At 41.0% G+C, this 14,068-nt stretch overlaps 2 protein-coding genes across 5 annotated transcripts in view; both read left to right on the forward strand.

The window, feature by feature from the left end:
* Positions 1-14,068, forward strand: part of PIWIL2 (piwi like RNA-mediated gene silencing 2) — a 113,179-nt gene that overhangs the window by 76,915 nt on the left and 22,196 nt on the right. For 3 of the 4 annotated variants that reach the window (XM_067039846.1, XM_059072464.2, XM_067039847.1), the window contains exons 19-20: positions 49-137; positions 6,323-6,428. In XM_067039846.1, the coding sequence (XP_066895947.1) occupies positions 49-137; positions 6,323-6,428 (195 nt within the window). The remainder of the gene's footprint in view (positions 1-48; positions 138-6,322; positions 6,429-14,068) is intronic. The other variant, XM_067039848.1, reaches the window with a different exon arrangement.
* The window catches only part of SLC39A14 (solute carrier family 39 member 14), an 82,259-nt gene continuing 74,598 nt past the window's right edge, over positions 6,408-14,068 (forward strand). The window contains exon 1 of the mRNA XM_067039851.1: positions 6,408-6,428. The gene's annotated coding sequence lies outside the window, so the exon portion shown is untranslated. The remainder of the gene's footprint in view (positions 6,429-14,068) is intronic.

A 14,068-nucleotide genomic window follows, 5' to 3' on the forward strand; every position in this document is an offset into this window, starting at 1 on the left:
GGTGATGTATTGCTTGGATTTTTGGTTTGTTTTTGTTTTCTAACCCAGAAACAGTTAATGGTGATTGGGGTGGATGTTTACCACGACCCCAGCAGAGGCATGCGCTCCGTGGTTGGCTTTGTCGCAAGCATCAGTCTGTAAGTACCACTCCTGGCTCCATTGTGTTTGGTTACCTTATTTTAATGCCTAATCTTACTGTAAAGCCAGGAAAAATTTTTGAATATTTAATATTATAGTAAAAGTATACTGAAATTCTTCATTCTCTATCTTCCTATGATACTAGTTTGTACAATCTCTTATCACATGTATAAGTTTGTTCCCTGGCTACAGTGTAACCTCTTTCAGAGTGGGGTCTGTGTCTTGCTGGTGGTGGTTTTTTTCCCCTAGAAATGACGAGTTTTGTTTGTTTACTCTAATTATAAAAATAAAGCATGCTCATGCAAAAATCTCCAGAAATTTAGATATTTTATTCTTTTTGTTGCAGTGGTAAATGGGAGTGTCTTCTTAATTTCACTCTCAGATTTTTCATCATTAGTGTATAAGAATTGCCAGAGATTTCTGTGCATTAATTTTGTATCCTGCTACTTTACCAAATTCATTGATTAGCTCTAGTAGTTTTCTGGTAGCATCCTTAGGATTATCTATGTATAGTATCATGTCATCTGCAAACAGTGACAGCTTTACTTCTTCTTTTCCAATTTGGATTCCTTTTATTTCTTTTTCTTCTCTGATTGCTGTGGCTAGAACTTCCAAAACTATGTTGAGTAAGAGTGGTGAGAGTGCGCAACCTTGTCTTGTTCCTGATCTTAGTGGAAATGGTTTCAGTTTTTCACCATTGAGGATGATGTTGGCCGTGGGTTTGTCATATATGGCCTTTATTATGTTGAGGAAAGTTCCCTCTATGCCTACTTTCTGCAGGGTTTTTATCATAAATGGGTGTTGAATTTTGTCAAAAGCTTTCTCTGCATCTATTGAGATGATCATATGGTTTTTCTCCTTCAGTTTGTTGATATGGTGTATCACGTTAATTGATTTGCGTACATTGAAGAATCCTTGCATTCCTGGAATAAACCCCACTTGATCATGGTGTATGATCCTTTTAATGTGCTGTTGGATTCTGTTTGCTAATACTTTGTTGAGGATTTTTGCATCTGTGTTCATCAATGATATTGGCCTGTAGTTTTCTTTCTTTGTGACGTCTTTGTCTGGCTTTGGTATCAGGGTTATGGTGGCCTCATAGAATGAGTTTGGGAGTGTTCCTCCCTCTGCTATCTTTTGGAAGAGTTTGAGAAGGATAGGTGTTAGCTCTTCTCTAAATGTTTGATAGAATTCGCCTGTGAAGCCATGTGGTCCTGGGCTTCTGTTTGTTGGAAGATTTTTTTTTTTTTGTGGTACGCGGGCCTCTCACTGTTGTGGCCTCTCCTGTTGCGGACTACAGGCTCCGGACGTGCAGCCTCAGCGGCCATGGCCCATGGGCCCAGACGCTTCGCAGCATGTGGGATCCTCCCAGACCGGGGCACGAACCCGTGTGCCCTGCATCGGCAGGCGGACTCCCAACTACTGCGCCACCAGGGGAGCCCTGTTGGAAGATTTTTAATCACAGTTTCAATTTCAGTGCTTGTGATTGGTCTGTTCATATTTTCTATTTCTTCCTGGTTCAGTCTCGGCAGGTTGTGCATTTCTAAGAATTTGTCCATTTCTTCCAGGTTGTCCATTTTATTGGCATACAGTTGCTTGTAATAATCTCTAATAATCTTTTGTATTTCTGCAGTGTCCATTGTTACTTCTCCCTTTTCATTTCTAATTCTATTGATTTGAGTCTTCTCCCTTTTTTTCTTGATGAGTCTGGCTAATGGTTTATCAATTTTGTTTATCTTCTCAAAGAATGAGCTTTTAGTTTTATTGATCTTTGCTATCGTTTCCTTCATTTCTTTTTCATTTATTTCTGATCTGATCTTTATGATTTCTTTCCTTCTGCTAACTTTGGGGGTTTTTTTGTTCTTCTTTCTCTAATTGCTTTAGGTGCAAAGTTAGGTTGTTTATTCGAGATGTTTCCTGTTTCTTAAGGTAGGATTGTATTGCTGTAAACTTCACTCTTAGAACTGCTTTTGCTGCATCCCATAGGTTTGGGGTCATGGTGTCTCCACTGTCATTTGTTTCTAAGTATTTTTTGATTTCCTCTTTGATTTCTTCAGTGATCACTTCGTTATTAAGTAGTGTATTGTTTAGCCTCCATGTGTTTGTATTTTTTACAGATCTTTTCCTGTAATTGATATCTAGTTTCATAGCGCTGTGGTCAGAAAAGCTACTTGATACGATTTCAATTTTCTTAAATTTACCAAGGCTAGATTTGTGACCCAAGATATGATCTATCCTGGAGAATGTTCCATGAGCACTTGAGAAAAATGTGTATTCTGTTGTTTTTGGATGGAATGTTGTATAAATATCAATTAAGTCCATCTTGCTTAATGTATCATTTAAAACTTGTGTTTCCTTATTTATTTTCATTTTGGATGATCTGTCCATTGGTGAAAGTGGTGTGTTGAAGTCCCCTACTATGATTGTGTTACTGTCGATTTCCTCTTTTATGGCTGTTAGTATTTGCCTTATGTATTGAGGTGCTCCTATGTTGGGTGCATAAATATTTACAATTGTTATATCTTCATCATGGATCTATCCCTTGATCATTATGTAGTGTCCTTCTTTGTTGTAATAGTCTTTATTTTAAAGTCTATTTTGTCTGATATGAGAATTGCTACTCCAGCTTTCTTCTGATTTCCATTTGCGTGGAATATCTTTTTCCATACCCTCACTTTCAGTCTGTATGTGTCCCTAGGTCTGAAGTGGGTCTCTTGTCTGTGTCTTTTGGTGGGAGCATTTAATCTATTTACATTTAAGGTAATTATCGATATGTATGTTCCTATTACCATTTACTTAATTGTTTCGAGTTTGTTCTTGTAGATCTTTTCCTTCTCTTGTTTTTCTTGCCTAGAGAAGTTTCTTTAGCATTTGTTGTAAAGCTGGTTTGCTGGTGCTGAACTCTCTCAGCTTTTGATTGTCTGTAAAGGTTTTAATTTCTCCATCAAATCTGAATGAGATCCTTGCTGGGTAGAGTAATCTTGGTTGTAGGTTTTTCTCCTTCATCACTTTAAATATGTCCTACCACTCCCTTCTGGCTTGCAGAGTTTCTGCTGAAAGATCAGATATTAACCTTATGGGGATTGCCTTGTGTGTCATTTGTTGTTTTTCCCTTGCTGCTTTTATTTACTTTTTATTTTTTAATTTTTTGGTACACAGGCCATGCACTGTTGTGGCCTCTCCCGTTGCGGAGCACAGGCTCCGGACGCACAGGCTCAGCAGCCGTGGATCACAGGCCCAGCTGCTCTGCGGCATGTGGGATCTTCCCGGACCGGGGCATGAACCCGTGTCCCCTGCATCGGCAGGCGGATTCTCAACCACTGCGCCACCAGGGAAGCCCCCCTTGCTGCTTTTAATATGTTTTCTTTGTATTTAATTTTTTTTTTTTTTTTTTTTTTTTTTTTTCGGTACGTGGGCCTCTCACTGTTGTGTCCTCTCCTGTTGCGGAGCACAGGCTCCAGACGCACAGGCTCAGCGACCATGACTCATGGGCTCAGCCGCTCCGTGGCATGTGGGATCTTCCCGGACCGGGGCACGAACCCGTGTCCCCTGCATCGGCAGGCGGACTCTCAACCACTGTGCCACCAGGGAAGCCCTGTATTTAATTTTTGATAGTTTGATTAATATGTGTCTTGGCATGTTTCTCCTTGGATTTATCCTGTATGGGACTCTCTGTGCTTCCTGGACTTGATTAACTATTTCCTTTCCCATATTAGGGAAGTTTTCAACTATAATCTCTTCAAATATTTTCTTAGTCCCTTTCTTTTTCTTTTCTTCCTCTGGGACCCCTATAATTCGAATGTTGGTGTGTTTAATGTTGTCCCAGAGGTCTCTGAGACTGTCCTCAGTTCTTTTCATTCTTCTTTCTTTATTCTGCTCTGCAGTCGTTATTTCCACTATTTTATCTTCCAGGTCACTTATCCGTTCTTCTGCCTCAGTTATTCTGCTATTGATCCCATCTAGAGTATTTTTAATTTCATTTATTGTGTTGTTCATCGTTGCTTCCTTCCTCTTTATTTCTTCTAGGTCCTTGTAAAATGTTTCTTGCATTTTGTCTATTCTGTTTCCAAGATTTTGGATCATCTTTACTATCATTATTCTGAATTCTTTTTCAGGTAGACTGCCTATTTCCTCTTCATTTGTTCGGTCTGGTGGGTTTTTTACCTTGCTCCTTCATCTGCTGTGTGTTTTTCTGTCTTTTCATTTTGCTTACTGTGTTTGGGGTCTCCTTTTTGCAGGCTGGAGGTTCGTAGTTCCTGTTGTTTTTGATGTCTGTCCCCAGTGGCTAAGGTTGGTTCAGTGGGTTGAGTAGGTTTCCTGGTTGACGGGACTAATGTCTGTGTTCTGGTGGATGAGGCTGGATCTTGTCTTTCTGGTGGGCACGTCTACGTCTGGTGGTGTGTTTGGGGTGTCTGTAGCCTTATTATGATTTTAGGCAGTCTCTCTGCTAATGGGTGGGGCTGTGTTCCTGTCTTGCTAGTTGTTGGGCATGGGGTGTCCAGCTCTGTAGCTTGCTGGTCGTTGAGTGAAGCTGGGTCTTGGTGTTGAGATGGAGATCTCTGGGAGATTTTTGCCGTTTGGTATTACGTGGAGCTGGGAGGTCTCTTGTGGACCAGTGTCCTGAAGTTGGTTCTCCCACCTCAGAGACACAGCCCTGATGCCTGGCTGGAGCACCAAGAGCCTTTAATCCACACGGCTCAGAATAAAATGGAGAAAAAATAGAAAGGAAGAAAGAAAGAAAGAAAGGGAGGGAGGGACGGAGGGAGGAAGGAAGGACGGAGATAAAGTAGGAGAAAATAGTTATTAAAATAAAAATTAATTATTAAGAAGAAAAATTTTTAAAAGTAAAAACACAAAAACGGGACGGTCAGAACCCTAGGACAAATGGTGAAAGCAAAGCTATACAGACAAAATCTTACACAGCAGCACACACATACACACTCAGAAAAAGAGAAAAAGGGGAAAATAATAGTATATCTTGCTCCCAAAGTCCACCTCCTCAACTTGGGATGATTCGCTGTCTATTCAGGTTTTCCACAGATGCAGGGCACTTCAAGTTGATTGTGGAGATTTAATCCGCTGCTTCTGAGGCTGCTGGGAGAGACCTCCCCCTCTCCTCTTTGGTCGCACAGCTCCTGGGGTTCAGCTTTGAACTTGGCCCCACCTCTGCGTGTAGGTCGTCCGAGGGCGTCTGCTCTTTGCTCAGACAGGACGGGGTTAAAGGAGCAGCTGATTCGGGGGCTCTGGCTCAGGCCATGGGGAGGGAGGGGTACGGAGTTCAGGGCGAGCCTGCGGCGGCAGAGGCCGGCATGACGTTGCACCAGCCTGAGGTGAGCCTCGCGTTCTCCCGGGGTAGTTGTCCCTGGATCCTGGGACCCTGGCAGTGGTGGGCTGCACAGGCTCCTGGGAGGGGAGATGTGGAGAGTGACCTTTGCTCGCACATAGGCTTCTTGGCGGCGGCAGCAGCAGCCCAAGTGTCTCATGCCCGTCTCTGGTGTCCGCGCTGATAGCCGCGGATCGCGCCCGTCTCTGGAGCTCCTTTACACGGCGCGCTTAATCCCCTCTTCTCTCACACCAGGAAACAAAGAGCTCTCCAGAAATTTAGAAAGTGAAAATTCCTCATGGTCTAGCTTTCATTAACCGCCACCAAAGATTTGGAGTATATATATACTTTTAGGTACTCTTTTATGCATATATTAACATATAGGTAGCTGGTATACACATACAAGTGGCACATTACTGTGTATACTGTTCCTCATCTTCTTTTATCTACTTAAACTGTATATTTTGGTCATTTTCCCGCATTGATGCAAATAAATCTCCATCAATTCTTTTTAACTGTTGCATGGAATTTATTATATGCTATAGCACTATTTAACTAGTCCTCTGTTGGTGGATATCTAGGTTGTTAAGTTTTTTCAATTGGAAGCAGTTTTGTAGCAGATATCCACAATTATGCCTGTATTTTTATATTCTGTAGCTGACTTACATGTATCTTTTCCCTACATCAGTGCGTGTTTTTACATGTAACATAAATGCGTTTGCTGGGTACTTGTGTGATTGGTGCATGGAGAAGCCTGTGTATGCTAACATTCAGCTGTGGGCCTTCCTTTGTGAGTGTTTGTTCATCTTTCTCTCTCTCTCTCTCTCTCTCTCTCTGTCTCTCTACCTGCCTCTGCCCCAGCACTCTCACAAAATGGTATTCACGAGTGGTATTCCAGATGCCTCATCAGGAGATTGTGGATAGCCTGAAGCTGTGCCTGGTGGGCTCCTTGAAAAAGTTCTATGAGGTGAGTACAACAGCAGTTCTAAAGTATCAGAGTTTTTAAGGACTGCCTTCCTGATCACTTTAAGAGGAAGTCTGATTTAGTGAGAGGGATCCCAACTCGAAGGTGAGTTTCCTAAACAGACTGACAGGCAGCTCAGTAGGACTGTTTTCAGGCTTCTACTTGTACAGAGCAGCTTAAAGAGCTCAATGCTTTGATTTGATATAGTAAGTAATGATTATTCCCCTAGTTGTCAGCCTGATGCGTATGTGCATAATCTTCAGGCCCTTATCAGGAAAGTCAGGGTAAATTTTAGCAATTAAAGCAGCTTATTAATTTTCTCAGCTTTTTATGGCTGTCATTAGGCGCTGGTTCTTTTCATTTAGGTTCAAGACCAGTGCCTCCCTGAAAATCACCCCTAGAACTCCAAAGAATGCTAACCATGGAGAATTGCTGTCATTAAGCTGATATTGGGTCTGGAAAAATGAGCAAGCAAGGTACTGGGTTTTGCCTTGGCCAGTACATCAAAGGAAGCACTGATAAGTGGCTTTCATTTCTTAGGTTTCAGTGTTAGCCCTTTGCATAGAGATTAAACAGCAAGAAATTTAATGATTTTGCGTGATTAAAGTCAATCTCTAGAACTCCACCTTATTTCATTTTAGAATAATGTTTCCTATAGTGTCCTTCCAGTAGTTTGGTACTGTTTCAGTATTAGAGATTGTGTAAACCAGAAGTTAAATTTTTGTCCCTATAGAGGTCCATGTGATATGCTACTTTGTTACCAAGTCCCACCCACACCTTCCTTCTTGTTGTTGCTATTGTTTGCCTGCAAAGTTGTGTATGTCTTTTCTGCCCTAGCTCAAAGATTACTTCTGTGAAACCTTTCTCATTTCCCCTCCTCTGCTCCATCCCTTAGCTAGCCTTATTTCTTTATGGTCCTCTCCCAAAGCCCTCTGTTACCATTCTGTGTAGTGATTATCACATCCTGCCTTTTATTAGTTGTTTGTATCCTTACTTATCTCTCCCTCTGGGTTGTAAATTACTTGAGCACTGTTTGGTTATGGATGGTTCTGTAGTAAATTACCCTAAAACTCAGTGACATGCAGTGAGCCTTTATGATGTTCACTGTCCGGAAGTTGGACAGGGCACAGTGGGCTCCAGTTCCTCTCCATTTGGGCCCCTTCATGTAGTCTTTTCACATGAGCTAGTTTGGGCTTCCTCACAGCATGGTGGCTGGGTTCAGAGCTTGAGCATTCCAAGAGATTGAGAGAGCTAGGTAGAAAACGTGTTGCCTTGTATACCTTAGTCTTGAAAGCCATGTAGCGTCACTTCCACTGCATTCTGTAAGCCAAGTAGTAGTATCATTGTGAATATGCCTGACTTTTGGAGGAGCCAGTGTGAGGTAGAGGTAGACTTAAAGAAACAACTGATATGCTCTATAAGGCCATTACATATATTCTGATATTTCTGTACTAATTACTCTTTCCCCCCTTCATCTATTATAAGGCACTTTGTACCTTACAATAAACTTGTGCAAAACTCTTTAGCATAGAAGTTGGCTGGTGGTTAGCTAGTCCTGTTCTCCCTCAGTCCAGTAATTTTTCCATTTATATTACATCCTGAGGAGGCTTTAACCCAATTTCCTAATATATTTGCTTATCAATATTGGTATTATCATAAGACTTATTTACATGGTATAGTTGAATCTTACCAACAAGGTCACCCTATATCATGATGCAGTGTGGTAGTAGACATAACCTGAAATATAAGAGTCAACAGTGGCACATTACTAGAGACTCACGCAGGCATGAATAATTAGTTCAGTTCATCATTATATTGTAAGACCAAAATATCTCCCAGAGCCTTGCCACTTAAGTTTGCAGGCTTCCCTTCAACAGTGTCAGGTTCTGAAAGCAGCAGTTCATTCGCCATTTAAGACATTGGTATACTTGAGCTAACAGACAACGTCACCTCTTGCTCTGAGCGTCTTTTAAGGCACCAGTGTAATATTGTATTTTCCTCATTGCACAGCCATTTATTCATTCCTTTATCCTCAACTACCATTCTTCCTTCTCTGTATTTATACCCAAACTTTTCCACCTTTAAAGGGAACATTAGTTTTAGCCACTGTGCTGGGCTAGGATGCTGCCAGCAATACTAGTCTAGCAATTGCCCCCCCCTCAGTCCACCGCCATTCACATAGGGTAGTGTTACATAGGTCAGAATGAGTGGGCGCTGTTACCTCCTAGGCAATATAGATGCGTGTCCTGTGAACCTCAGTTTTGCCCGAGGGGGTGAAGGCACAGTCCACCCCGTTAGGCCCTTAGGAACTCGAATTACAGTTTCTTGCTTAGGGATTGTTATGGGTTGAATTGTGCCTCCTTAAAAAGATATTGAAGTCCTAACCCCAGTACCAGTGAATGTAAACTTTTTTGGAAAGAGTGTCTTGGCAGATAATCAAGTTAAGACGAGGTCATTAGAGTGGGCCCTAATCCAGTATGACTGTGTTCTTATGAAAAGAGGAGATTTGGACACAGACAGACACACATAGAGGAAAGACAATGTGAAGACACAGGGATAGCACCATCTACAAGCCAAGGAACACATGAGGCCACCAGGAGTCACAGAACGATAGATTCTCTGTCACAGCCCTCAGAAGGAAACAACCCTGCCAACACTTTGATTTCAAACTTTAGACTCCAGCACGGTGGAACAGTACACTTCAGTTAGTGGTACTTCGTTATGGCAGCTCTAGCAAATGAATGCATGGTTCATCCCAGCTTCTGGCACCCAAAGTTGCAGTCCTAGTCCGAGAACCACTGCATCAGGTAGTAAAAAAGAGGGTTAATGTCATGTGGAGGAAAACAATAAAAAAGTATTGTTATAGCAGCATCCTTCCCCACCCCTTGTTCTTTAGATCCCCCAGAAAAGGAGAGGAGTTTATCTAGTGGGGACATTCCCTTGGCCCCTGTCATGTTGAGTATGAGTACACATTCATAAAATCATGTAAGCTAGCCCTTCACACCTTTATTCCCTTCATTTTAAACAATAAATGTTTCAGTTGCTCATTCTAATTTTCTGTCAAACTGTTACTCTGGGGATGAAAGTGTGTTCCTTGGTCTGAGGAATTGTGACTTGGCAGTCCAGATTGGTTATAGTGTCTTCTGTTTTAGTTCTTTTATAGTATTTTGAGAATTTGTATCTACCAGCAGATATGCAAAACCCAGTCCAGAATAGGTGTCTGTTTCTGTCAGGAACAATTTATAATCTCCTGGAGCTGCAGAGTCAGTCCAATTTGCCACTGTGTGCAGCGCCTTCCCCTCAGGGAATCCTCCCCCAGAGCCATCTGCATTCTCTGTCCTCTTGGCAGACAGAACAGTTTATTGGAATTTTGCACTTCAGAGGGTATGAGAAAAATATGTCTAGATTTAGCCCTTTCTTCATTGCCACAGCCCTCAGTGTCCACTCATTTCATGGACCCAGGTACCGCTTGAGCAGACACACCAAGATATCTGCTTGCTGGTAACTACTTTCTGATCCTGGAAGGAGGTAGTTACTCCCCATTCACCCTTCCCCCTACTTCCTGGTAGCATCTAATCTGCTTTCTGTCTCTGTGGATTTGTGTATATTATATAGAGGTAATCATAAAATACGTGATCTTTTGTGTTTGCCTTCTTTTATTGATCGTGTTTATAAGGTTCATCTAAATTATAGACTATATTATTACTTTGTTCTTTTTTATGGATGAATAATGTTCTATTGTATGTTTATCCATTCATCATTGATGGACATTTGTACTGTTCCCACCTTTTGACTATTGTGAATAATGTGAATAAATAATACAGGCTGTGAACATGCCTGTATATGTATTAGTTTGAGTACCTATTTTCAGTTCTTTTGGATATATACCTAGGAGTGAAATTTCTGGATCATATGGTAATTCTTTTGTTTAACTTTTTGAGGAACCCTCAAACTGTTTTCCACAGTGGATGTACCATTTCACGTTCCTATCAGCAATATAGAAGGGTTCCAGCTACTCCACATCCTTGCCTACACATCTTATTTTCCTTTTTTTAATTGTAACTCTTGTGAAGTGGTATCTCATTATGCCTTTAACTTGCATTTCTTTAATGACTAATGATGTTGTACATCTTTTCATGTGCTTATTGTCCATTTGTATAACTTCTTTGGAGAAGTCCTTTTGAGTCCTTTCCCTGTTTTTCAGTTGATCTATTTGTCTTTTTCTTTTTGAGATGTAAGAGTTTTTGTTTTTACATATTCTGGATACATAACTCTTGTCTGATGTACAATTTGCAAATATTTTCTCCCATTCTGTAGAGTGTCTTCACTTTCTTGATAATGTTATTTGATGCACAAAAGTTTTAAATTTTGATGGAGTCCCATTATCTATTTTTTCTTTTGTTCCTTGTGCTTGTGGTATCAAATCTAAGACTCTGTTGCCAAATTTGAGGTCATGGAAATTTACACCTTTGTTTTCTTCTAACAGTTTTAGAGCTTTAGCTGTTACCTTTAGGTCATTGGTCCATTTTGAGTTACATTTTGTATGTGGAGTGAGGTAGAGGTCCAACTCTACTCTTTAGCATGTGGTTATCCACTTGTCCCAGCACCACTTGTTGGGGAGACTATATTCTTTACAGAATGGTATTAGCACCCTTTTTTTTTTCTTTTTTTTTTTTTGCGGTACGTGGGCCTCTCACTGCCGCGGCCTCTCCCGTTGTGGAGTACAGGCTCCGGGTGCGCAGGCCCAGCCTCTCCACGGAATGTGGGATCCTACCGGACTGGGGCACAAACCCGTGTCCCCTGCATTGGCAGGCGGACTCTCAACCACTGTGCCACCAGGGAAGCCCAGGCACCCTTATTAAAGATGAATTAGCCCTGGATGTTTGGGTTTATTTCTGAACTCTCAGTTCTGTTCCATTGGTCTCTATGTCATCCTTATGTCAGTACAACACTGGTTTGATTATTGCTTCTTTTTAGTTAGTTTTAAAATTAGGAAGTCTGAGTCTTCCAGGTTGTTTTTTCAATATTGTTTTGGCTATTCAGAGCCCCTTGGAATTCCATATGAATTTGAGAATAGGCACTTCCATTTCTGTAAAAAGGGCCATTGGAATTGTGATAGGAATTGCATTGAATTTATAAATCACTTTGCAAGTATTGTCATCTTAATAATGTTCATTCTTGCAATATGTGGACACAGGATGTCTTTCCATTTATTTAGGTTGTCTTTAATTTCTTTCAGCAATGTTTTGTAGTTTCCATGTTCAAATATTTCACTTCCTCAGATATATTTATTCTGGGTATTTTATTCTTTTGAATGCTACTGAGTATGGAATAGTTCTAATTTCATTTTTGGATTGTTCATTGCTGGTATATAGAAACATAATTGGTTTTTGTGTTAATCTTTAACCCTGCAACTTTTCTGAACTTAACTAGCTTTAGTAGATTTTTTTCCCCAATTCTTTGGGATTTTTCTGTATATAGAATCATGTTATCTGCAAATAGAAATAGTCATACTTCTTTTTTTCCAATTTCGATGCCTTTTATCTATTTATCCTGCTTAGTTGCTCTGACTGGAACTTTCAGTACAATATTTAATAGCAGTGGTAAAGACAGGCATCCTTGTCTTTTTCCTGATCTTAGGGGGATAGTTTTAAGTCTTTCACCATTGAGTATGATGTTAGCTGTGGGTGTTTCATAGACTCACTTTATCATGTTAAGGAAGTTTCTTTCTGTTCCTAATTGGCTGAGTGTTTTTATAGTGAAAGTGTGTTGGATTTTTATCAAATGCTTTTTCTGCATATTAGTTTATAACGGTCTCATTCATATTAATACCAAATTGATTTCAGTAGTACACAAAAAATTTGTTGCTTTCTGGTACTATGGTGTCCCTCTTTCTCTGTGCTAATTTTATTTATTTTATTTTAATTAATTAATTAACTTTTGGCTGCATTGGGTCTTTGTTGCTGTGCATGGGCTTTCTCTAGTTGCGGTGAGTGGGGGCTACTCTTTGTTGCAGTGGCGGGCTTCTCATAGCGGTGACTTCTCTTGTTGCGGAGCACGGGCTCTAGGCACATGGGCTTCAGTAGTTGTGGCACACGGGCTTAGTTGCTCCGCGGCATATGGTATCTTCCCGGACCAGGGCCTTGAACCCGTGTCTCCTGCGTTGGCAAGTGGATTCTTAACCACTGTGCCACCAGGGAACTCCTGTGCTAATTTTATATTAGCGTTTCCAGAGAGACAGATCAATATGGGGTGCATGCGTGTGTGTGTGTGTGTGTGTGTGTGTGTGTGTGTGTGTGTGTATTTTGAGGAATTGGCTCATGGGATTTATGAAGGCGGGCAAGTCCAAAATCTGCAGGGTAGGCCAACAGGTTGGAGACCCAGGGAAGGGCTGATGTTGTAGATCAAGTTTGAGTTTATCCCGATTGGTATGTTTTAGTCTTCTTGAATGTGTCAGTTAACTTTTGAATCAAATTTGGGAATTTTTGGTCCACTGTTTCTTCAAACACTCTTTTGCCCTTTTCTCTCTCTCCTCTGCTACTGAGACCCCAATTATTCATATGTTGTTATGCTTGATGGTGTCTCACAGGTCTCAGAGGTGGCATTCATTTTTCTTCCTTTTTTTCTTTCTGTTTCTCACACTGGATAATCTTGATTGATTTATCTTTTAGTTCACTGATTATTCCTTCTGCCTGATCACATCTGCTTTTAAGCCCCTCTGGTGAATTTTTCATTTCACTTATACTTTCTGATTCCAGAATTTTTGTTTGGTTCTTTCTTACAGTTTCTATCTTTATTGGTAGTCTTTACTTTGTGAGATTTCCCTTAAGGTCTTTAGATGTAGTTTTATTTAGATCTTTGAACATTATTTAAAAATGGTTGGGGGCTTCTCTGGTGGCGCAGTGGTTAAGAATCCGCCTGCCAATGCAGGAGACACAGGTTTGAGCCCTGGTCTGGGAAGATCCCACATGCCACGGAGCAGCTAAGCCTGTGTGCCACAACTACTGAGCCCGCGTACCACAACTTCTGAAACCTGTGAACCTAGAGCCCATGCTCCGCAACAAGAGAAGCCACCGCAGTGAGAAGCCCACACACCACAATGAAGAGTAGCCCCCGCTCGCAGCAACTAGAGAAAAGCCTGCACACAGCAACGAAGACCCAATGCAGCCAAAAATAAATATAAATAAGTAAATAATTTTAAAATTAAATAAAAATGGTTGGTTTAAAGTCCTTGTCTAATATAACCAATGTCCGGGCTTCTCCCCATACAGTTTCTAGTAACTACTTTTTTTTTCATGTGAATGGGCTGTAGTTTGCTATTTCTTGGCATGTTTCATAATTTTTTATTGAAAGCTAGGCATATTTATTTTTAATTTAAAAAAATCTTTTTAAAGCTACATTTCTTTCTTTTTAAAAATATTTATTTATTTATTTGGCTGCCTTGGGTCTTAGTTGTGGCATGCAGGATCTTTGTTGCAGCATGCAGGGTCTTTCATTGCGGCATGCAGCCTGCTCTCTAGTTGTGGTGCATGGGCTCCAGAGCACGTGCGCTCAGTTGCCCTGTGGCATGTGGGATCTTAGTTCCTCGACCAGGGATCCAACCTGTGTCCCCTGCATAGGAAGGATTCTTAACCACTGGACCA

The sequence above is a fragment of the Kogia breviceps genome, chromosome 8 (assembly GCF_026419965.1).
Source record: "Kogia breviceps isolate mKogBre1 chromosome 8, mKogBre1 haplotype 1, whole genome shotgun sequence".
Classification (NCBI taxonomy): domain Eukaryota; kingdom Metazoa; phylum Chordata; class Mammalia; order Artiodactyla; family Physeteridae; genus Kogia; species Kogia breviceps.